Source organism: Capricornis sumatraensis, chromosome 1 (assembly GCF_032405125.1).
Source record: "Capricornis sumatraensis isolate serow.1 chromosome 1, serow.2, whole genome shotgun sequence".
In the NCBI taxonomy this organism is placed as follows: domain Eukaryota; kingdom Metazoa; phylum Chordata; class Mammalia; order Artiodactyla; family Bovidae; genus Capricornis; species Capricornis sumatraensis.
In genome coordinates this window covers 176025605-176051117 of record NC_091069.1, presented here as the reverse complement: position 1 = coordinate 176051117, position 25513 = coordinate 176025605, and the positions used below count along the sequence as shown (strand labels likewise).

At 44.7% G+C, this 25513-nt stretch overlaps 1 protein-coding gene across 1 annotated transcript in view; it reads left to right on the top strand.

Moving 5' to 3' along the window:
* SLC12A8 (solute carrier family 12 member 8) overlaps positions 1-25513 on the top strand; it is a 149343-nt gene that overhangs the window by 28626 nt on the left and 95204 nt on the right. Inside the window, exons 6-8 of the mRNA XM_068968511.1 lie at positions 1319-1465; positions 6698-6889; positions 15189-15420. Of these exons, the coding sequence (XP_068824612.1) occupies positions 1319-1465; positions 6698-6889; positions 15189-15420 (571 nt within the window). The remainder of the gene's footprint in view (positions 1-1318; positions 1466-6697; positions 6890-15188; positions 15421-25513) is intronic.

The following is a 25513-nucleotide window of genomic DNA, read 5'->3' as shown; positions in this document are numbered from 1 at the left end:
GGCAGGGTCTTCGCTCTGAACCATGATCACTGTTCTCATGTTTATGGGCTTTCAGGAGCTTGCTCGTTAGTAGTTTGCCAAAGACAGATGAACAGAAATACACAGAGATGAAAGGCATTCCAGCTGGTGTCAGGGACTGTCAGAGACTCCAAGAAGTCCCCCGGCCCATCTGTCCCATGTGGCTTTATTGATGTCCCTGATGATTATTCAAGGCCCTTTCTTCCTCTCTCAGTGCACGATATAAGGCAGGAAGCTGGTATCCTCTCCTTCTGTTTTAACTGAGTATAGCCGGATGCTAGGATTGGCCCTAGACCATAGGCACACCCACTGTTCTCAAAGGTTCAGGGGCCCTGCCCCTCACTCTGGACCTCCGATTTCCCTGTCACTTGACTTTCCTGCCTTTTCTCTGAAGTCACAGCTCACATACATGCACCAGTCAGGCTTGCTGCTCACAGTGGGTCTTGACTGGGTGCCTCTCTCCCCAGTCCCCAGGTGAGAATCACTCATCACTCTTGTGGCAATTGGAGGCCATTGGAAGACTCTAGTGATGTTTGAATTTAATTACCAAACCTATGCAGAAGCAGTTCCTAGTATGAGTGGCTGCTGATCTTAAGATCATTTCCATAAGTTTTAGTCTTTCTAGTAAAGAGTTTCTGTATGAGTGTTCAGTAAGTGCCTTTGTTATTTTTGAATTGGAAAAATGAACAAAGCGTCTGTTTCACCACTTGTTAGCTTTCATTCCAGACAACTGCCAAGCAATGCCGTGGGGTTCTGTGGTCTGGGGTGAAAGGGCACTTAGGAATCACTATCTCAGCTCATGTTCAGTGAGGAACACAGACACTGCCCTAGGTTTTTTAAACAGAGGGAATTTAACATACAGAGTTCATTACAGAAGTGTTAGAAGGGCGGGAGCAACAAAAAGCTAAGTAAAGTGAGGTTCCCCAAAGATTAGTAACTTCTGGGAGCTGCTGTTCCCCACCAGGAACAGAGGACTGAGAGGGAGGGTGGCATCACCCAGAACCCGTGACCACTGTCTGAACTGGAGCCCAGCATCCCAGGCTCGCCTACATCCCAGTGGCTGGAACTCAATCATGTGGCCACACCCCCCACAAAGAGGCTAGGAAACAGTCTGCAGAGTGGGCAGAAGGAGAGGGAACAGTTTGCTGGACAGCACGTCTGTGCTGCATGCGGGCATAGGAATCGCAGTGCGCACAGGCCTGTGTGGCGTTGCAAAACGCAGAGCTTTACAGCTGACTTCTCCCAGCATCCCCCTCACCCCCACTGCTGTTGAGCTGACTGCTGTGTGCCCTGTTTTCAGGAGGCCCTGGCCCAGCCCCAACCCTGGTGGAAGATCCAGCTGTTCGTATGGGAGCCGGTGCTGTTCGGGACCTGGGACGGCGTGTTCACCTCCTGCATGATCAACATTTTTGGGGTTGTCCTTTTCTTAAGGACTGGCTGGCTGGTGGTGAGTGGTGAGCTGGTTAGCCCTGGAGCCTCTTCTGGGCCTGGGACGTGGAAAACTCTGTCACAGCCCTTGGGTATTCCACAGAGTGCTCGACAGAATCCTAAAGCACAGATCCTCCAGAGACAAGAAACAAGATCAAGCACATGGAGTAGCTAGCATTGCTTTCTAAGTGCGAATCCTGAGAACCTGGGCCTCAGGCAGAGGTTCATGTGGAAGCCTCACCACGGATTTAACTCCAAAAATGAGAGCACAGAAGTCAGGGTGCGTCTCGGGTGGGACTAGAGGTGGGTCAGAGAGAGCAGACTGACGGCAAGTTTGCCTCCAGTCTGTGACCCTCTCCAGCTTTCCTGGTGATCTATGACCTGTCTGATGCCCCGCCTGGAGAGGCAGAGGGAATTATAAAGACCTACAGTCCTCTGTGCATTTCTCTTTGCTTTCACTTCACTTCTGACACTACTGGTCACCAGATATGTTTTTTTCCCCCTCACCAAGCAATTCTGTAACACCAGCTGAGTGTCCCACAATTTCACTCAATTGTAACACTATCGACCTGGAGAGAGCATCATATCGCACAGGTTAAGGGCTCACTCCCATGAAGCTGCCCCCACCTACTTCAGCTGCCAATCACAAGTCTAGGTTGCCCCTGTGCTTCAGGGGTTTCCCTGACACCTCCCCCAGATTCAGTTCACTTGATGGAGCAGCTCACAGAACTCAGGGAAACACTTATGTTTACTAGCTTATTAAAGGATATGATAAAAGATATAGATTGATAGACAGATGAAGAGATCCATAGGGCAAGGTCTGCAAGGGTCCTAGGAGCAGGAGCTTCTATCACTGTGGAGTTGGAGTGTATTACCACCACCACCACCCCACCCCCCGTATGTGGATATGTTCACCTACCTGGAAACTTTCTGAACCCCAAACCTTGGGGATTTTATAACTTCAGCATACATGATCCACTATTGATTCCAGCCTCTTTCCCCTCCCTAGAGAAGTGTATGTGCATGTTGAGGGTGGTGGTGGTGGAAACTCCAAGCTTCTAATCATGGCCTGGTCTTTCTGGTGACTAATACCCACCCAGGAATGCACTCACAGCTGCCTTGTTAGAACAAGAGATGCTCCTAGGGGTCTTATCCCTTAGGAGTTTACAAGGGTTTTAGTAGCCCTGGGTCAGGGATAGAAAGTGAAAAACAGTTGCTCAGACGTGTCCAACTCTTTGTGACCCCATAGACTGTAGCTGCCAGGCTCCTCTGTCCATGGGATTCCCCAGGCAAGAATGCTGGAGTGGGTTGCCATTTCCTTCTCCAGGGTATCTTCCTGACCCAGGGATTGAACCCAGGTCTCCTGCACTGCAGGAAGATTCTTTACCATCTGAGCCACCAGCCTCAGGGATGGGGTCAAACACTAATATTAGAATGACAGATGTTCCTAGTGCTCTTGTCACTGGAGAAATGACAGTTTCAGGGACTTTGTTCCAGAAACCAGGTGCAGAGACCACTGTGCAGTTGACCCCTGAACAATATGAGTTTGAACCACTCACTCCATTTATACGTGGATTTTTCTCAATAAATACTACAGTACTTACTACATGGTCGTTGGTTGAATCTGTGGATGTGAAATTGGTTAGGGAGGGCTGACTATGGAACCTGAGCATTCACAGATTTTGGTATCTGAGAGCAGTCCCAGAATTAATCCCTTGGGGATACTGAGGGATGGCTGTATATATTTTCTGTCATCTCACAGAGGTAGAGAGAGAGAGAGGTGTGTGTATGTGTTTATTGTCAGAATTTGGCTCATGTGATTATGGGGGCCGGCAAGTCCAAAATCTGTAGGCTAAGTGAGATGCAGGTAAGAATTGAGTTGCAGGTTTTTGAGTTGAAAACTTAGAAACTTACATGTTGCAGTCTGGAGACCACATTCCTTCTTTTTTGGGAAACCTCAGTCTTTGCTCTTAAGGCCTTCTGATTGCGTGAGAACTACCCATATTATGTAATTTCTTTTACTTAAAATCAACCTATTGTACATGTTAAACACATCTTAAAAATACATTTATAGCAACTTCTAGACTAGCGTTTGACTAAAAATTGGTCATTATAATCTAGCCAAGCTGGCACATAAAATTGACTGTCACATCTGTAAATTCTAGGGGATGAGAGCTTCACTGTAGTGGGGTATCTGGGATTCTTAGCCCTCTTAGGAGGCTGGGTGAGGCCAGCCCTTCCTCAGCTCTTCCTCTTCTCCGTACCCAGGCCCGTAGCTTCAGGTTCTACCTTTAACCAGAGCCTGAACATGGGTCTGAAAGTTTTCTTTATTAATGTGTGGAAAGCTTAGAGCAGATTTAGCAACCTCTCTGATGTGGATGGTGTGAATCCCTGCCTCTCATACTCCTCCATAACTTACAGGGGAGCCCTTACAAAACACAAAGCCTCCAGCCCAGATGCCTTGTGCCGGCAGGCATTGTCAGGCTCCTGGGATCGAGCTCTGGCTTTTCCCCTTCCTGGGTACCACCCCTCTCCCCAGCACCTCCAGCCCGTGTCCCAGGGAGGCCCAGCCACCTGCCTGCTGTGGCAGAGGAGGGCCTGGCAGTGACAGCCTGGGCCCTGGGCTCTGCCTTCTGCAGAGGATGATTACAGAATAGTGGAAGGAGGAAAGAATAGACTCTCTCTATCTCAATTCTTAAATCTTAGGGCCTCCTCTTAACTTTTCTGCTGGGTGATTATTTTTTGAGAAGTGGCTATCTAGAAGTGTTGGTCCCATCCCCCAAATGAAGTAAACCTGTATAAATTTTGCTGCATAAAAAATTACTCCAGTACTTAGCAGCTTGATGTCACACATTTGTATTTATCTGGTTGTTACTGTGGTTCAGGGATCCATGAGCAACTTAGCTGGCTGCCTCTGGCTCAGGCTTTCTTATGGGATTGCAGCAGAGCTGTCAGTCAGGGCTACAGTTTCACCTGAAGGCTCCACCGGCAGAGGGTCTGTTCCTAAGATCACAATGAGGTTGTTGTCAGGCTGTGTCATGTTGGCCTCTTCACAGTGTTGTCTCAATACCTGCAGCTGGCCTCCCCCAGGGCCAACAACCTAGAGAGAGTGAGGAAGCAAGTGCCCGAGATGAAAGGCATGGTCTTCTCATACCCTCATCTCAGAAGTGACATCTCATCACTTCTGCAGGGCTCTGCTCACTAAAAGTGAGTCACACCATCCAGCCTCCACTCAGGGAAACAGACTACACAAGGGCATGAATGCCTGGAGGTGGGGACCACCAGGACTATCTTTGAGGCTGCTACCACACAAATACATCCTTTTGCTCTAAAGCAATCTGTCCTTTTCAATTCTGGCATTAGTTTTGCCTCAAAAATTATATTTGAACATGGAAATAAAGGTAAATGTGAAATGCCAAAAATAAAGTAGAGCTTTTAGGGGATAACATAAAGTAGACGTCATACCCCAGTAATTTTTAAATAGAAAATATTCTAAAAAATAATTTGGCAGCATATTTGTAATTTGAAAAATGTTATAGTGGCAGTTTTGGTATGAAAATTTAAAGATTTATACAGCTTTTAAAAAATTATCCCATGTAGACAAGAACACAAAAACAAAGGAAGGTAATAGTATAAGTTCATTAAAAATATAAAATCAACAAAGTAAGTAACTTTCTGAATAAAACATAACAGAATGAAACCTAACCCTTTAGGTACCCTGTAGTTTACTGTGACCGGAGAAGGCAATGGCACCCCACTCCAGTACTCTTGCCTGGAAAATCCCATGGGCGGAGGAGCCTGGTAGGCTGCAGTCCATGGGGTCGTGAAAAGTTGGACACGACTGAGCAACTTGACTTTCACTTTTCACTTTCATGCATTGGGGAAGGAAATGGCAACCCACTCCAGTGTTCTTGCCTGGAGAATCCCAGGGACGGGGGAGCCTGGTGGGCTGCCGTCTGTGGGGTCGCACAGAGTCGGACACGACTGAAGTGACTTAGCAGCAGCAGCAGCAGCAGTTTACTGTGACAAACTTTAAATCTGTTTTTTCCCCTTCTCTATGAATAGAATCATAGTTTTGCTTGGTATGGCATTACTGTAAGCTGAAAATCCACCCCCCCCCAACCGCTTTTGTGGTTGTTCAGCCGCTCAGTCGTATCCAACCCTTTGCGACCCCATGGATTGCAGCACACCAGGCTTCCTTGTCATTCACCATCTCCCAGTGTTTGCTCAAACTCTTGTCCACTGAGTCGGTGACGTTATCCAACCATCTCATCCTCTGTCATCCCCTTCACCACCTGCCTTCAATCTTTCCCAGCATCAGGGTCTTTTCTAATGAGTTGGCTCTTCGCATCAGGTGGCCAAAATATTGGAGCTTCAGCATCAGTCCTTCTAAGGAATATTCAGGGTTGATTTCCTTTAAGATTGACTGGTTTGATCTCCTTGCTGTCCAAGGGACTCTGAAGAGTCTTCTCCAACAATGCTTCTTTACTCATTTATAAAAGGTATTTCATATAAATTAACCAGTTTTTCAATGCACTGAACTTCTAAACACTCAAATGACTTTCAGATGATAAGCATTTTTAAATGTCAGAAGAGTGAGAAGAGAGTAGATATAGCAGATGTGCACACAAATGAAAGAGAAATGGGGAAGGCAAAGAAACCGCCCCTCCAAACCTAATCCTGCTCTCCTGGAGCACACAGCCCAGAGGTAAGATGGGCTCGGAAACAGACTCAGTAAGACAAGCGCTGGGATGGGCACTAAGCCCCGAGTACTGCTGGAGCCCGGAGGAAGGGGTTTGGGGACAGCTTCCTGGAGAAGGAAATGGAGCCTGTCTTGAGGATGCACTGGAGTCAACCTGTGAGGGAAGAGGAGTGGGCAGGAAGGCATTCCAGGCGGGGGCCTCATGGGTGGGAGGGCGGAGGTGAGGGAGCAGTGAGGTCACCACTGGGGCACCCAGTGTGTCTGGGGGGGAGTTGTCGGCTGGGGGGTGGGAGGGTGGGGAGGGGGAGAGGGCAGGCCAGGAGGGGCCTCGTGGGGGTGGGAAGCGGCTTTGACTTGACTTGTCAGGGCTTGGCTGTCTGTTGGAGTTTGCTGTGAGAACACTCGGCTCCTCTGGAGTCTCTCCAGGCCTCACCCCTGTGGTGCCGCCTCTGCCTTTTCCCAGCGGGCTCACCTGTGAGGGCAGGGGGGCGGTGGTCCGTGCTCCCCCCGTGCCCTGACTCTGACCTGACTCCTTGCTCCTCCCCGCAGGGAAACACAGGCGTGCTTATGGGCGTGTTTCTGGTGTCCTTCGTCGCCCTGGTGGCCCTGGTCACCGTGCTGTCCGGCATCGGGGTTGGGGAGCACTGCGGCGTGGGCCGCGGCGGCGTGTACTCCATGGTCGCCGCGGTCCTTGGCGGGCAGACGGGAGGCGCCATCGGGCTGCTCTATGTCTTCGGACAGGTGAGGCCGCCGACCTGTGGAATGGCTTCTCTTGACTTGCCGTCTGCCGCCGCCTTCGCATCCACGGTCCACCTGCCCCCTGGCCCCCACCGCTGAGCTGAGAGGCGAGTGGGTGGCTGAGGCAGCTCAGGGCGGAGCCGGGCTCTGGTCCAGGGCCCTGGCCTGAGTCTCCAAGCCTCCTCCCCCTCCACCGCCTCTGCCTCTGGAGTCCTGCTGCCAGGGAGCAGGGAGGTGCGGGCTGGGGCCACCCTTACAGCCTGTTCTGGGGAGGGGCTGCACAGCAGTGGCTGGAGCCCGAGTGGCAGCTGGGTGGCCTAGTCCCTGGGGCACTTCTACACTGAAAAGGGGGCATTTCGCCTGTGCCAGGGACTTCCCTAGAAGCAGACAGTTCTCAAATGAACCAGAGCTCTAGGCTCACTGATGGCTTGACGGCCTCAAGAGGGAGGCTGAAAGCCCCTGTGTGGACGCCCTGTCCGAGAAGGAGAATACTAATGAGGGGGCCCCTCACCAGGGTGGACGGAGGCCCTCAGAAAACCACTGAGGAGGGAGAAGTACTGAAGCGTGTTTAGCTAAAACACAGCGATGGTGATCTAGTGCTGAGGAAACAAGTGCAGACATTAAGAAGCAGGTCTTTGTGAGGACTTCTCGGACTGAAAAAGGCTTTAATGATGGTGCGAAGGGTGGTGAGTGGCTGAAAAAATAGTTTAAAGAAAAGAATCTGTCTAAGCAAGAGTACAGGGGTCTCCTCAAAGAAAGCATCGGTCCATTCCTTTTATTTTTAAGCAGCAGGGGCAGGATATTGTAGCAAGAATACATCTGATTCTCCAACAGCACCAAGCTCTGTGTGTGTATGTGTGTTGGGGGGGGACAGATGTGTGGAAGGCAGACACATGGTCAGTGCACTCTTGAAAACCCCTTGCCTTTATGGAGAAAGATCTTTAAGCAGGGTAGTTTGGGAGGTGAGCAATAAACAGTCAGTTTACTTTATTACCCCAGGGATTTATATACTGATTTTTTTTTTTTTTTTTACTTTGTTTTATAGTCAAGCAGGCTGCAAGAGGGACAAACAGCAGTCCTCACTTCCCCTGCTTCCTGGGGTAGACAGAAAGCTCAGCTCTTGAAGCAGACACCACAGACAGGGGACCAGTGCTAGTGGACGGGAAGCCTTCCCTCCTCATGCCCCCCACCTTGCCCCCCACCCCCAAAGAGAGGAAGTCTCCTGAAGTGAACTGACTTGGGAGGAAGAGTGATCACAGAGATGTTTTCCGAGGGCAGGCAGCCCCTCTTGAAAAGCCATCGCACTGACAGCCTTGCTTGCTTGCTTTCTGTTGGTTTGGGGCCCAGCCAGAAACATCTGTGCCCCTCTGGTCTGTGTCCTCACTACGCCCCTGCTGCTTCTCTGCCTGAGCTGGGCTGGGCTCTCTGGTCGGGATGTGGCTGTTTCCATATGCTGCTAAATACAGTGTGCTAACATTTTGTTGAGGATTTTTGCCTCTGTATTATGAAGGGTATTGATCTGGAGTTTTCTTGTGATGCTGTTGTCTAGTTTGGGTGTCATGATCATACTGGCCTCACGGAATGAGCTGGGAAGTGTTCCCACCTCTTCTGTTTCTGGGAAGAGTTTATGAAGGATTGGTGTTAATTCTTCTTTAAACATTTGGGAGAGTTTGGTGGTGAAACCGTCTAGTCCTGGGCTTTCCTTGTAGGAAGTTTTTTGATTGCTAATTCATTTCTCTTTACTAACATAGGCATATTCTGACCTTCTGTTTCTTCTTGAGTTTTGGTAATTTATATCTTTCTAGGAATTTGTCCTTTTTATCTAGGTTATCTAATGTTTTGGCATATAATCATTCATAGATTCCCTTATAATCTTTTGTTTTTGTAAGATTGATAGCAGTGGTCTCCCTTTCATTCCTGATTTTAATCATTCGAGTCTTCTTTTGTTGGTCAATCTCGTTGAAGGTTAGTCTGCAAAGAAGCAATTTTTGGTTTTGTTGCTTTTTTTCTACTCTTTTTCTGACCTCTGTTTCATTTGTTTCTGCTCCAGTTTCTATTAGTTCTTTCCTTCTGTTTGCTCTGGGTTGAGTTCACTCTTCTTTTTCTAGTTTCTTAAGGTGGAAGGTTAGGTCATTGATTTGAGATCTTTTTCTTCCAGAGAGTGATTAGGATTTCTGAGGGTCCTCATTCCTGGTTCTTCATTTCAGTTGCTAAGTCGTGTCTAACTCTTTGTGACACCCATGGATTGTAGCACACCAGGCCTCCCCGTCCATCACCAACTCGTGGAGCTTGCTCAAACTCATGTCCATTGAGTCGGTGATTCCATCCAACCATCTCATCCTCTATCGGCCCCTTCTCCTCCTGTCTTCAATCTTTCTGAGCATCAGGGTGACTGACTTTTCCAGTGAGTCAGTTCTTTACATCAGGTGCCCAAAGTATTAGAGCTTTAGCTTCAACATCAATCTTTCCAATGAATATTCAGGATTGATTTCCTTTAGGATTGACTGGTTTGATGTCCTTCCAGTCCAAGGGACTCTCAAGGGTCTTCTCCAACACGACAGTTCAATTCATTTGTGCTCAGTTTTCTTTATGGTCCAACTCTCACATCCATACATGACTACTGGAAAAACCATAGCTTTGATTCTTATTAACCCCTAATCCTCTCATGCCAGGGCATGCATGCCCTTACGTATTTTTAGTAATTGCCAGAGGAGATGGCAATTACTTCTGCTTTATTGACTGTGCCAAAGCCTTTGACTGTGTGGATCACAACAAACTGGAAAATTCTTCAAGAGATGGGAATACCAAACAACCTTACCTGCCTCCTGAGAAATCTGCAGGCAGGTCAAGAAGCAACAGTTAAAGATGGGCATGGAACAACAGACTGGTTCCAAATAGGAAAAGGAGTACGTCAAGGTTGTATATTGTCACCCTGCTTATTTAACTTATATGCAGAGTACATCATGCGAAATGCCAGGCTCCATGAAGCACAAGCTGGAATCAAGATTGCCAGGAGAAATATCAGTAACCTCAGATACACAGATGATTCCACCCTTATGGCAGAAAGTGAAGAAGAACTAAAGAGCCTCTTGATGAAAGTAAAAGAGCAGAGCAAAAAAGTTGGCTTAAAACTCAAACTAAGATCATGGCATCCAGTCCCATCACTTCATGGCAAATAGATGGGGAAACAATGGAAACAGTGAGAGACTTTATTTTCTTGGGCTCCAAAATCACTGCCGATGGTGACTGCAACCATGAAATTAAAAGACACTTGCTCCTCGGAAGAAGAGCTATGACCAACCTAGACAGCATATTAAAAAGCAGAGACATTACTTTGCCAAAAAAGTCTATCTAGTCAAAGCTATGGTTTTTCCAGTGGTCATATATGGATGTGAAAGTTGGATTATAAGGAAAGCTGAGCACCGAAGAATTGATGCTTTTGAACTGTGGTGTTGGAGAAGACTCTTGAGGGTCCCTTGGACTGCAAGGAAATCAAACCAGTTAATCCTAAAGGAAATCAATCCTGAATATTCATTGGAAAGACTGATGTTGAAGTTGAAACTCCAATCCTTTGGCTACCTGATGCAAAGAACTGACTCATTGGAAAAGACCCTATGCTGGGAAAGATTGGGGGCAGGAGGAGAAGGGGATGACAGAGGATGAGATGGTTGGATGGCATCACCGACTTGATGGACATGAGTTTGAGCAAGCTCCGGGAGTTGATGATGAACAGGGAGGCCTGGCATGCTACAGTGGGATTGCAAAGAGTTGGACGTGACTGAGTGACTGAACTAAACTGAGGAGATGGCCTGTTGTGCCCTGGGGCAGGCTCATCAAACTTCTTCTAAAACAGGCCAGATAGTAAATATTTTAGTTTTTTTGTGAGTGTATCAGTTCCTTTCACAGTGACTCAGCTCTGCTATATAAGTGTGAAAGAAGCCATCGACATTTTGAAGTGGGCATGGCTGTGTGCCAGTTAAGCTTTATTCCCCAAACAGGCAGCAGCGGGATTTGGCCAGAGTGCCAGAGTTTGCTGGCCCTTGCCCCAGAGCATCAACATTAAGAAGATACAGACACTTAAAATAATGATTTTTTTTTTTAAGCTTATGAAACTTTCCATTGCTTTGCATCCTTCCAGACCCTTCCCCATTCATCTCTCTGAGACACTGGTGCCAGGCCTGTTGTGTGTGAAGGAAGTGATGAACTGGGGTCCCTCCTTGCTCCCTGCCCTACTCACCTGAGTGCTTCCTCAGGACCGCTTGCCCTGGACGCATAATATCCAGCTTCAGCTTGCACTGTCCTGTCTAAAACATTTATTCATGGCTTACCTGCTGCTCACTAGACTCTGTAAATGATGGAGGACAGAAAGACTTTCCTGGACCCAGTACAGGCTGGGGTTTGTGATGTGGGGGAAAACACATCTATAGCACATATAGCCTACCAACGCAAACCTTTAACTAGGGGCTTCATGTGAGAAGAGGAGGGGTGTGGAGAGACAGCTCTATCTTCTAGGTAGATTTCTTTCTGGAAAGAAAAATGCCTATGACTGTGAAAATGCAATTAAAAAAAAAATGCTTTCAAAGGGAGGTGTTACACACTGAAAATATAGTGGGTAACACCCTCTGATTCCTGTGTCAGAGGGTTAGGAGTTCTCTGTAGAGGACCAAAGAGAAAAAGGAATGCTTGTGATTCTAAACTTTAAGAGGAGATAAAACACAATTTTTAATATAGTAAAGTTTGGGGAGATTTACACATTAGACAAATCGAAAGGGATATTTTCTAGTGAAGAGGAGCTTCACGGTTGGAAGGTAGACCATGTCTGAGGTGGTTGGATTGCTCTGGGCAAGGGCTGGCAGCCGCTGTTGTGTATATCTCTCCCTAGGGAAGCCCAGAGCCCAGTCCAGGCCTGCGCTCGCTGGCAGTGATCGGGCCGTGGGGGGGCCTTGTGTCCTAGAGGCACTGTGCCCAGATGCAGTTTTTGCGTAAACAGAATAATACTCTAAATATGTTTGTTTTTATTTTCCTTGATAAAATTTCTTTAAAATTGAAAAATGATGTGCATGGTAACCAGTCGGCATATCCGAGATAATGGGGATGAAAAGGCCGTTTCCCTCCCCTCCTGTGGTAACCAGTGTGAACACCAAGCGTCCTGTTCAACACCTTCCCTTGTGTTCACTGACATGAATTTATGGATGTTTGAAGCACTTGCTTGTTTTTACAAAGATGGGAACAAACTCCATAACCTATTCTATGACTTGTATTTATCACTGAACAAGAAGTCATTGACATTCTGCTAGGCCAGTGCCTTGAAGTCATGCTTTTAAACTAGTTGCTTAGTATTGTATGATACGGATGTAGTGTAATTCATGGTACATTCATTCTCTATTCATTGTTTTACTGTCTTATGTAAGAGTAGTTTTATTCCTTTTCTCACTTCTGAAAGTCTATATTTTGGTACTATCTCTTCTTAATCAGACTGTCGGGTGTTTATGTATTTTATTGATCTCAAAAAAGAAAAAATCAGCTTTGTTCTTTGTATACCTTCTTTTGTTTTTTCCTTTCATTTTATTAATTTCACATATCCTTTTATTAAATATTTCTTCTGACTATCTTTGTATTTATATTGATTTTATATTGATTCTTAACACTTTGTTAATGTATTTTTAAACTATTAAAGAAAATTAGAGTGGTAGTTTCCCCCCTTCTGAATGCAGGATTAATGTGCTTCTCAAGTTCTAGAATAAATCTGTTTTATTGCTTTTTAGATAATTTGAAATTTAAAAAATTTCTCCTTATTTTGCCAACATGGCTTAAATTTATTTCTGTTCTATTTTCCCCCTTGTTGATTTGGAAGTTCTACTATGCTTTTCATTCTTTGGGTAGATACTATCTGCTTTTAGAAGCAGTAATTACATTTTTCTATACTTCCCAAACAAAAACATTACTTATCAGCTCCTCCACATACCAAATATGAAATCTCTGATACTTTTACCTACATTCCATAGTTACTCTTACCTCTTACCCACAAATCCTTAGGTTTTTGAGAAGATGATTTAATTTTGAACTGTCAAAACTTTCCCCTAAAAGTAAATCTCTTTAGTTTCAAGAATCTTTATTTATAACTTGGTTGCAAATTTCCAGCGACAGTACCATCATCTATTTAGCACTCAGTTCAGTTCAATTCAGTCGCTCAGTTGTGTCCAACTCTTTGCGACTCCATGAATCACAGCACGCCAGGCCTCCCTGTCTATCACCAAATACCGGAGTTCACTCAAACTCACATCCATAGAGTCGGTGATGCCATCCAGCCATCTCATCCTCAGTCGTCCCCTTCTCCTCCTGCCCCCAATCCCTCCCAGCATCAGGGTCTTTTCCAATGAGTCAGCTCTTCACATGAGGTGGCCAAAGTATTGGAGTTGCAGCTTCAGCATCATTCCCTCCAAAGAAATCCCAGAGCTGATCTCCTTCAGGATGGACTGGTTGGATCTCCTTGCAGTCCAAGGGACTCTCAAGAATCTTCTCCAACATCACAGTTCAAAAGCATCAATTCTTCGGTGCTCAGCTTTTTTCACAGTCCAACTCTCACATCCACACATGACCACTGGAAAAACCACAGCCTTGACTAGACGGATCTTTGTTGGCAAAGTAATATCTCTGCTTTTGAATATGCTATCTAGGTTGGTCATAACTTTACTTCCAAGGAATAAGCGTCTTTTAATTTCATGGCTGCAATCTCCATCTGCAGTGATTTTGGAGCCCAAAAATAAAGTCTGACACTGATTCCACTGTTTCCTCATCTATTTCCCATGAAGTGATGGGACCAGATGCCATGATCTTCGTTTTCTGAATGTTGAGCTTTAAGCCAACTTTTCCACTCTCCTCTCTCACTTTCATCAAGAGGCTTTTTAGTTCCTCTTCACTTTCTGCCATAAGGGTGGTGTCATCTGCATATCTGAGGTTATTGACATTTCTCCCAGCAATCTTGATTCCAGCTTGTGTTTCTTCCAGCTGAGCGTTTCTCATGATGTACTCTGCATATAAGTTAAATAAGCAGGGTGACAATATACGTCCTTGACGTACTCCTTTTCCTATTTGGAACTAGTCTGTTGTTCCATGTCCAGTTCTAACTGTTGCTTCCTGACCTGCATACAGGTTTCTCAAGAGGCAGGTCCGGTGGTCTGGTATTCCCTTCTCTTGCAGAGTTTTCCAGAGTTTATTGTGATCCACACACTCAAAGCCTTTGGCATAGTCAATAAAGCAGAAATAGATGTTTTTCTGGAACTCTCTTTTTCGATGATCCAGCAGATGTTGGCAATTTGATCTCTGGTTCCTCTGCCTTTTCTAAAACCAGCTTGAACATCTGGAAGTTCATGGTTCACGTATTGCTGAAGCCTGGCTTGGAGAATTTTGAGCATTACTTTACTAGCATGTGAGATGAGTGCAATTGTGCGGTAGTTTGAGCATTCTTTGGCATTGCCTTTCTTTGGGATTGGAATGAAAACTGACCTTTTCCAGTCCTGTGGCCACTGCTGAGTTTTCCAAATTTGCTGGCATATTGAGTGCAGCACTTTCACAGCATCATCCTCCAGGATTTGAATAGCTCAACTGGAATGTCATCACCTCCACTAGCTTTGTTCGTAGTGATGCTTCCTAAGGCCCACTTGACTTCACATTCCAGGATGCCTGGCTCTAGGTGAGTGATCACACCATGGTGATTATCTGGGTCGTGAAGATCTTTTTTGTGCAGTTCTTCTGTGTATTCTTGCCACCTCTTCTTAATATCTTCTGCTTCTGTTAGGTCCGTGTTAAGCCCATTTTTGCGTGAAATGTTCCATATGACATTGGAAGAATGTGCTGCTCATTTTTTGTTCATTTCTAAGTTTTAGGTAATTTAAAAAATAATAGTAACACATTCAAAGAAATAGAGAAAACTGTGCGGTTTGCTCAGTGGCCTCTAAGGCTCTGAGATAGGACCCCACACACCTTGTGTTTGTGTTCTCTGTTTAGTTCTTCACAGGAGAGTCTCAAGGTCTCTTTGGCCCGAAGCCCCATCTTCTTCCTCCCATAGTCTTTTCATGTTAGTTACCACTGATAGTCATTCTCCCCTGTGGATGGTGGGAGAGATGTAGGCAAGAAGGAAGGGGGGCGCAGGAAGGGCTCCTGGGGGAGAAGGGCTCATTTAACCCCCTTGCTGCTTTCTGGGTGTTGAATTCCGAAGGTGAGCGGGGCCCGCAGTGCTGGGCAGCCCTGACGCTTTTTTTTTTTTTCTTGGTGACTCTTCCTACCTGGAGATGCCTGTCAGTGTGTTGCAGGTGCCATGTACATCACCGGCTTCGCTGAATCCGTCTCGGATCTGCTGAGTCTCAGGAATATCTGGGCCGTGCGAGGAATTTCAGTCGCTGTGCTTCTGGCCTTGCTGGGGATTAACCTAGCAGGTGTCAAATGGATAATCCGTCTCCAGCTGCTGCTTCTGCTCCTGCTCGCCGTGTCCACCCTGGACTTTGTGGTGGGCTCTTTCACGCACCTGGACCCAGGTAAGCCTTTGGGAGTTCAGTCGCAGGCCTTAGGGGGGTCTGCACTGCTTCCTAGGTGTTGGTAGGTCTGAGATGCAGAATAACCCCTGATAGCCTTTACTTGCAGTGAGTGTGTGGGGTGCCTGGAGCAGGTGAGAGTATGTCCTGGTGCAGCTTCTCTTCACACAGACATCTTTCCTTGTACATTGTTTTTTTAAATTTGCTTTCTGTTAGAAAAAAAGAAAATTTAGATAAGGGAAAGAATAAAGTAGAACTGGATTAGACAAAGATAAATTCTTGATAGGAATTGTAGATAAACAGATTTGGGAGTAGGGAAGGTAATAGATTTTATCTGTCTTATTTTTTTTTTAAAAAAGGACTTGATTCGAACATAACAAATGTTAACAATTGTCATTTCTGGGAAATGCAGACAGATGTATGTTTGATTATCTATAGTTTTCAATATTGATTTTTTAAAAACAAAAATATGAATCCACTAAGCTTAAAGAAAGAAAGCAAACAGCTGGATATTCTTTTGCACCATTTGGAAATTGTGTCATATATTGGTAATCAATCAATCACTGTTTAATCCCGGGTTTTCTGCAGCCTTGATGATGCCTGGCAACTCTAATCCTAGTTCCTATGTTTGAGTTAGAGTCTGTTACCCAAAATGTCCATAACTGTATCAATCGCTTTGTGATTTGGGACGGCTTGGCGTCAGAAGTCTTTGTTTCTCTCCAGAATAGAGAACTGTTCCTCGGATGCTGTAGGAAAAAGATGACTGCCTGATATTTCACACTTTGGGGACTTTGTATTTTTTACGGCAATAGTGACTGGACATCTGTGTTGGAATATGGACAGAGAGAGGGCTATGGAGCCCCCAGCTGTGTTAACAAAGAAAAAGGAAAGGAATCAGGAGCAGAGACCAGCTATCTCTAATGGCAGTGGTGGCGACGGCACTATATCGTATGAGCACTTCTGTGCCAGGCATTTTGGCTAGCACCTCCCAGTGCTTATCTCATTATCATAAACTCACGGAGGAGAAACCATTACACTCCTTTTACAGATGAGGAAAGTGAGGATTATATAGTTTATAGTAACACTTGGCAGAGCCGAGTATGAAATGGATCTGTTTGATGGTAAAGCTGTGCTCTTCCCTGAGATGGGAACAGTACCACCGTCTGTCTGTGGTATTGGCTCTGCTTTTTCCCTTCAAGGCTGCCCCTGGGGTGTATTCTAAACAGTCTCGTCTTTCATAAAAGTGTTGGTTGTGGGAAGGTGAGAAATCAGTTGGAACACCCTTATCTAGCCTTTTGGTTTTTCATATGTTAAGATTCATTTGTGGGAAAATAGTCACTCGCCTGAGTTCCTGGAATGCCCCCTACCCTTTGGCCTCCTGGTCCATCCCCCAGAACCTCCAGACTGCCCCATGATCCAGCATCTAAAGTGTTAACCCCTGTACAGTGCGGGACACCCAGGGCCCACTTCAGTGCTAAGGGCCAATGCAGTGTAAAGACTGATCACCTCTAGCCTGAGCTTTGGAGCTTCCCGAACATTTGCAGCATCTCCTTTGGAGAGAAGGAGTGTTTTGTTTTTTTTTCCTGGCTTTGCACCATGCTGCTGAGACAGCCCACATCCTGAGAGAGACCTGCTGGCTGTTTGGCCATCAAACTGTCAGTAAAGAAGAGAGAGAATGTATTCCAGCCGCTTTGCCTGGGTCATTTCCCCACATTGATATGGTTGCTGAAAGAGCATAAGTAGTTAAATTGCAAAGTGATGCTACTGGCTTCTTTGAAACTTCAGTAGGCTGAAGTATTTGCCTTCCTGATTAGAAGTTTTCTTGGCTACCCTTCTGACTTACTCCCAGTATTTCTCTTTCCTTCTGGTCAGTACATTACCAGGGTGTAGTGTGAAATGAAATTTATTTTCAATCATTCCCATAGCAACTGGCCCCTCTAGAAACTGTTTTTGGTATCACTAGTGTTTTATATGGGCTACTTTCTTTGCAGTTAAAAATCTGAACTGAAACTAGACCATAAACCTTCAGAATGGATTTCGCAGAATGATTGCAACTCTTAAAAAAAAAAAAAAGAAAAAATGATGTACGCATAGACATTAAAACAAACAAACAAACAAACTGGAAAAGCGACTGGAGGGAACTAAGCCCAGGTGTTAACAGTGGTCTTCTGCTGAGGTTATAGGCGGCTGTATTATCTTATTTCAACTTTTCCTTCAATTGGTTCAGTCAGTCAGTTCAGTCACTCAGTCGTGTCCGACTCTTTGCGACCCCATGAATCGCAGCACGCCAGGCCTCGCTGTCCATCACCATCTCCCGGAGTTCACTCAGACTCACGTCCACCGAGTCTGTGATGCCATCCAGCCATCTCATCCTCTGTCGTCCCCTTCTCCTCCTGCCCCCAATCCCTCCCAGCATCAGAGTCTTTTCCAATGAGTCAACTCTTTGCATGAGGTGGCCAAAGTACTGGAGTTTCAGCTTTAGCATCATTCCTTCCAAAGAACACCCAGGGTTAGTGCTACTTAAAAAAAAAAAACAGACTTTAGTTTTTGGAGCAGTTTTAGGTTTATAGAAAATTAGGGGTGGGGGAGCTGGGTGGGGTGCTGTCTGTGGGGTCGCACAGAGTCAGACATGACTGAAGCGACTTAGCAGCAGCAGCAGCAGCACATAGTACAGAAGTCCCTGGATTGCCAAGTGGCTCGGGGTAAGGAATCTACCTGCTAATGCAAGAGCCGCAGTAGACATGGGTTTGATCTCTGGGTTGGGAAGATCCCCTGAAGGAAGAAATGGCAACCCACTCCAGTATTCTTGTCTGGAAAATTCCGTGGACAGAGAAGCTGAGCGGGCTTCTGTCCATGGGGTTGGAGGGTTGGATACAACTGAGCATGTGTACTACGCAATGCAACAGAAGTCTCCATATCCTTTCTGTCTCCTTTCCCTACTGGTTTCCCCTATGACACCCTGCATCAGTATGCTTGTTATCACTGGGGAACCAATAGTGACACATTTTATTAACTAAAGCCCATGGTTTAGATGAGGGTTCATCCTTTGTGTTTATAGTTCTATAGGTTTTGACAAATATATATTGATATGTATCCATCATTAGGAGGAGGGCATGGCAACTCACTCCAGTATTCTTACCTGGAGAATCTCATGGACAGAGTAGCCTGGAGGTCTATAGTCCGCTGGGTCACGAAGAGTTGGACACGACTGAAGTGACTTTGCACGCATGCATGCATGCATCATTACAGTATCATGCAGAATAGTTTTAATGCCTGAAATATTCCATCTATTTCATTTCCTTCTATCTCTACTCCTGAATTCCTGGCAACCTAATGAATTCACTGATCTTTTCAGTACCTCTATATTTTGCCTCTCCCAGAGTACCATATAGTTGAAATCATACAGTATGCAGCTTTTTCAGCCTGCCTTTTTACACTAAGCATTCAAGGTTTCTCCGTGTATTTTTGTGCCTTGATAGCTCATATCTATTACTGAATAATATTCCATTGAGTAGGTATACTACAGACTTGTTTGTGTATTTTGAGGTTTGTTTTTCTTTTGGTCCATTCACCTATTGAAGGACATTTTTGTCACTGCCAATTTTGGCAATTATGAATAAGACTTCTGTGTACACTTGTGTGAAGGTTTTTATGAAGATATAATGTTTAAGCCCATTTGAATAAGTACGTAGGAGCATGGTTGCTAGGTCATATGGTAAGACCTTTGTAAGACGTTGCCAGACTGTCTTCCAAAGCGGCTGTAGCATTTTGCATTCACAGTAGCAACAAATGAGAGTTCTTATTGTTCCACATCCTCATCAGCATTTGGTGGTGCCAGTTTCTTGGATTTTAGCTATTCTGGAAGGGGCATATTGATATCTATTGTTTTAATTTGCAGCTCCCTAAGAATATGAGAAGGCAATGGCAACCCACTCCAGTACTCTCGCCTGGAAAATCCCAAGGGTGGAAGAGCCTGGTAGGCTGCAGTCCATGGCATCGTGAAGAGTCAGACACAACTAAGTGACTTCACTTTCCCTTTTCACTTTCATACATTGGAAAAGGAAATGGCAACCCATTCCAGTGTTCTTGCCTGGAGAATACCAGGGACGGGGGAGCCTGGTGGGCTGCCGTCTGTGGGGTCGCACAGAGTCAGACATGACTGAAGCGACTTAGCAGCAGCAAGAATATGATATTGAGCCTGTTTTCATATGCTCATTTGACATCTGTATATGTTCTTCGGTGAGGTGTCTTTTGCCTATTTTTTGGGTTGTTTTCTTATCATTGAGTTTTAAGAAATCTTTGTATATTTTGGATCCTTTATCAGATATATATTTTGCAAATATTTTTCCCAGGCTGTGGCTTGTCTTTTCATTCTTTTAACATAGGCTTCTGTAGAGCTGCTGCTGCTGCTAAGTCGCTTCAGTCGTGTCCAACTCTGTGCGACCCCATAGACAGCAGCCCACCAGGCTCCCCCGTCCCTGGGATTCTCCAGGTAAGAACACTGGAGTGGGTTGCCATATCTTTCTCCAATGCATGAAAGTAAAAAGTGAAAGTGAAGTTGCTCAGTTGCGTCCGACTCTTGGCGATCCCATGGACTGCAGCCCACCAGGCTCCTCCGTCCATGGGATTTTCCAGGCAAGAGTACTGGAGTAGGGTGCCATTGAGCAGATGTTTTTAATTGTAATGAAGTCTAACGTTAGTTTTTCCTTCTTTCTCAGATCATGGTCTTGGTGGTGTATTTAAAAACTCACTATTAAACCCAAGGTCACCTAGATTATCTATGTTATCTTCTAGAAGGTTTATAATTTTGTGTTTTACATTTAGGTCTGTGATCCATTTTGAGTTAATTTTTGTGGAATGTATAAGCTGAGTATCTCAATTTTTTTGGCATGTGGATGTCCAGTCGTTCTAGCACCATTTGTTAAAAAGACTATCCTATCTTCACTGAACTGTGTTTGATCCTTTGCGAAAGATCAGTTGACTGTATTTGCATGGGTCTGTTCCTGGGCCCTTTATTCTGTTTCCTTGCTCTACTTATCTCTTTTCCAGTATCCCTCTTTTTGGATTCTTATAGCTGTATAGTGAGTCTTGAAGGTGGGTAATGTCAGTCCTCCAACTTTGTCCTTTTTCAGTAGTGTTATTTTTAAGGTCAGGAAAAACAACTTTTTAAAATATGCTTAAAAGTCTTTGTTTCTCTTTCTTTCAACATAAATGACTTTAAAAAGCCAAACAATCATAAATGTATAAAGAAAAAAGGTAAAACTTAAAAAAAAAAAAAAGACAAACACCATCCATTTCCCCACTCTGCTCTCCAGAGGGAGATTGGTAGATATTTGTTATTTATTGTTGCTTAACAGATTACCCCCAGATTTAGTGGCGCAAAGCAACAATAAGCATTTATTATTTCTTGCCTTTTCTGTGGGCCAGGAATTTGGGTATGGTTTGGTTGATGGTTCTGGCTCAGGTTTTCTCATGAGGTTCAGGGACTGCAGACTTATTAAAGCTTAGCTGGAGCTGGAGGATCTGGGTGGCAAGTTGGTATTGGTTGCTGGCAGGAGGCCTCAGTTCCTCTCCATGTGGTCCTTTCCAAAGAGCTGTTTGAGTGTCCTCGAGTCATGAGGTAACTGGATTCCCCAAGGACAGACAAGAGAGAGAATGAGCAAGAGAGAGCGTGTGCAAGAGAGAGCCATCCTTTTTATGATCTAGCCTCAGAAATCCCAAAGCAGCAATTTTACCACAAACTGTTAGAAGTGAGTGACTTAGTCTGGCCCTCATTCAAAGGGAGGGGATTTAGTTTCTTACCTTTTGAATGGAGAAGTGTCAAAGGATTTGCAGACACATTTCAAAACCACAATAGTTAATTTTAAAATCAGAAAACAAATACAGTTGTCAAATTTTACTTTTCCTTTTATTTCAAAGACAAAGTTAATGTTTTATGTTGTAAATTAAAAAAAATTTTGAAATATAAAGTAAAAAGTGAAAATATTTTCCCCTTACTCCATTCTCCCACTCCCATTCCCAGAGGGAGACTGTGAATATCTTTCCAGTCTATTTTCTATACGTGTACAAGCATACATACACATGTTTACATACATAAACATGTAAATGTAGTTCTTTGTAAAAATGTAATTCTATATTGTTTTGCTGCACTTCCTTTCCCACCCAATAATATATCACAGACACCCTGCAATGGCAGTACATTTAGGATTCCCTTGTTCTTTTATGACACCTGCAGAGTATTCCATATCCATATAAAACATTAATTTATTGATAGATATTTAGGTTTTCACAGTTTGTTGTTATTACATGTTGCCAACATGAATATCCTTGTACAAAATTTGCAGGATTATTTCTGGAGGATCAAGTCTCATCGATAGAACTCATAGGACAAAGATGAAGCACATTGAATATTTTATTAGGTACTACCAAATGGCCTTGTAATAATGTTGTTCCTTTCTGAACACCTAGTAATAGTATATAAGAGTTCTTCCCCATACTCTTGACAGTATTGGATATGTTCAGTCTTTTGAATTTCTGCCATGTGTTGGGCAAAAATTGTGATCTTTTTGAAATTTTCCTTAAGTCATTACTGAGGATAATTTTATTCATTTTTTTAATTGCCACTTGTATTTCTTTATCTTTGCATTATCTGTACTCTTATTTTTCCTTTAGATTGTCTTACCTTTTAATGTATTGGGTTGGCCAAAAAGTTCGTTTGGGTTTTTCTGTAAGATGTTATGGAAAAACTCAAAGGAACTCTTTTACTAACCCAATATTATAGCTCTTCTACCTTAACAATTAATTCAACATAAAGCAGATATTTATTTAGCTTTATGTTAGTGCTAGACAATGTCTGTTATATGTTGAAAAAATTTTCCTAACATGTCATTTTTTTCTTTTAGTATTAATGTTTATAAAATATATTAAATTTGAGTCACATTGTGTATTCTGATTGCTTTTTGTATATTTTTCAACTTTTCCTAAAATTAAGTTTACTCCATGTATTAGTTTCCTAGAACTGCTTTAATGAATTACAACTTGGTGACTTAAAACAGCAGGAGTGTACTCGCCTCCAGCTCTGCAGGCTGAGCATCTGAAATCGAGCAGGGCTGCATACCCTTCAAAGGCAATGGAGGAGAATGCGTCCTGCCTCGTCCCACTTCTGATGGCTGCAGGAGTGCCTTGGCTTGTGGCCATACCACTCTCATCTTGCCTCTGTCTTCACATGGCCTTCTCCTCCCCTTGTCTGTGCTCTGTATGTGTTTTGTAAGGCCAGCTTGTCATTGGAAATAGGTCCAACCTGGCTAATCCAAGATGATCTCACCTCAAGAGCCTTGCTGCTGCTGCTGCTGCTGCTAAGTCACTTCAGTCATCCCCGACTCTGTGCGACCCCATAAACGGCAGCCCACCAGGCTCCCCGATCCCTGGGATTCTCCAGGCAGGAACACTGGAGTGGGTTGCCATTTCTTTCTCCAATGCATGAAAGTGAAAAGTGAAACTGAAGTCGCTCACTCGTGTCCAACTCTTCGTGACCCCATGGACTGCAGCCCACCAGGCTCCTCCGTCCATGGGATTTTCCAGGCAAGAGTACTGGAGTGGGGTGCCATTGTCTTAATTATATCTGAAAAGATCTTTTGTCTTTCTAAATAAGGTCACAGTCACAGGTTTCCAGCAGTAGGATGTGGACATCTTTTGCAGGCCACCAGTCAATCCAGTACCTTCCATTTTTTTCATTTGCCTGATTTTCTAGGTGATCACCACTATTTTAAAAAGCTCGCCACATAGCACTTTCAGATACCTACCAGGCATTTTCTCCTGTGCTCCCTTTGTTCCATTTCCTCGTGGAGACTCCCTCTTCATCGTCCTTCTGGATGGACAGTCTCAGGCCTGGGTCATAGCTGTTGTACTGGCACTTGCATTCCCTGTTCCCAGGTGTTGGTTCCTGTCATCTGTATCCCAGGTCATCCTCTTTTATCTGTGATGGGATATGTTACTTTTCCACTTTCACATGTGATTGACAGGAGATGTAAAAATCTAGGCTGAAAATCATTTTCCCTTTTGTAATACTGTGATCTATAATTATGTAGAGATATAGATAGATAGATGTGGTCTTCATTCATTCCTGGCATGGAGCCCCTAAAATCCTTAGAATTTGCAGTGATGAGAACTCTAAGGTGTCTTTGTGTTAATTAGATGACTTATGGAAGGCATCTCAGGATGGGGGCTGGTTGCTAATGGAGCCAACCTTGTGGTTTCAGGGTTGGACCTCTCAGTCACCCTCCTTCCCCCACCTCAGGGAAGAGAAGAGTGGTTGGAGATTGAGCTCAAACCCCAGTGACCAAGGATCTAATCAACCATGCCTGGGTAGTGAAACTGTCATAAAAACCTTAAAGGGCTAGGTGTGGAGAGCTCCTGGGTGGGTGAACACATGAAGATGAAGAGAGAGTGGCTTCCAGAGAGCATGGACGCTCCATACCTTGCCCTGTGCATCTCTTCCATTTGACTGTTGTTCAGTTATATCCCTTTGTAATAAACCGGTGATCTAGTAAGAAACCTATTTCTCTGAGTCCTGTGAGTCACTCTAGCAAGCTAACTGAACCCAAGGAGGGGATATTTGGAACCTCCAATCTGTAGCCTGTAGCTCAGAAGTACAGGGGACAGCCTGGACTTGGGAGGGCCATCTGAAGGGGAGCAGGCAGTCTTGTAGGACAGAGCCCTGAGTTGTGGGATATGATACTCTCTCTGGGTAGACAGTGTCAGAATTAAACTGAACTGTAGGACACAGAGCTGAACTGCCAGAGAATTGCTTCGTATGGGGAAGTAAACACGAATCACAGTCTCCGAAGTTTGCAGTCGTTGCTCCACCTTCTATCCTTCAGTGACATCTCGGAGGTTGGTGCTATTCTGATTTCTGCTCTTGGTAACCTGTTTCTTCTCCTCAGAGTGCTTAGGATCTTCCCTTTACCCTGAGTTTTACAGTTAATATAATGAAATTTTTTATTAATTGGGCACTCAAAGAGTCAAATATGACTCAGCACCAAGACAGGCAAGCAGGGGCCCTTTCCATCTGGAATTTTCAGCAATTTCTGTGACAGTTTCTTCTCCTTTGTTTTCTCGGTCTGTTTTTGTTTGCTTTCCTTTTTAAATTTTCTTAATTTCTGGCTAGTGTGATGGTGGGGTGCCTAGTTTGAACCACCTCTTGTATTTCTAATCTTCCTTACAGTTTATTCCTTTTTTCCTTCCTACTTTATGGGAGAGTTCCTCACTTTTATTTGCAACCTTTTAACTGAATTTTTTTGTTTTGTCCATTAATTTCCAAGAGCTCTTTGTTGTTCTCTGTTAATTTTAAAAGCATATCTTATTCTTGTTTTATGGATATCGTATCTCCTTTTGACTCCTTCAACCTATAGAGGTTTTATTTTCTTTTGAAATTTCCCTTTGCTGTCTACATCACCTGGTTTTCCAGGCTGCTTTATTCTGTTGTATCCTCTTTTGTTCTCTGTGATAATTGCTGGAAGCGTCCTTCAGTGCTTTCTTATAGTCCTTGGTCATTTCTTTGTGTTTAATAATGAGGCTTCTGAAATGCTGATTGGAAGTTCTCTGTGCAGAGTGGTGGTTGGCAGGGGGGCATCACTGTCGGGTGACCCTGTGGCAGATGGGGCTGTTTCATCAGAGGTCTCCCAAATGTCAGTTTCTGTAGGTCTCTCCTCTGGCGCAGTTCGTATTCTCTAGAAAGTTCTCCAGTGTCCTGCCAGGGGCATGCCTGACTGCCACAGTCCTGGGAGCAGGGTGGAGAGGAGGAGTGGCACTGGAGGCCTCATGGTCAGGATGCAGACTTGCCCTCAGTCTGATGTCTTTCACCTGGCTCGTCCTCTCCACCCAGGTCACTATGTCCTGTCTCAGCCTTGCATCTCAAGCCGCTGCGTTGTAGCTCTCATTTCTTGTCTAAACTTCCCATGACAGTGCATTCGTCACCGCCTCCCTTTCCTCACCTCCCGACTCCCTAGCCTGCAGGTTGGCAGCACGAACCCTCTTCCTTTCCCACCTCCCAGTCTGTCTCTTGCGAAACATGCATCATTGCACAGTGCAGAGTTCC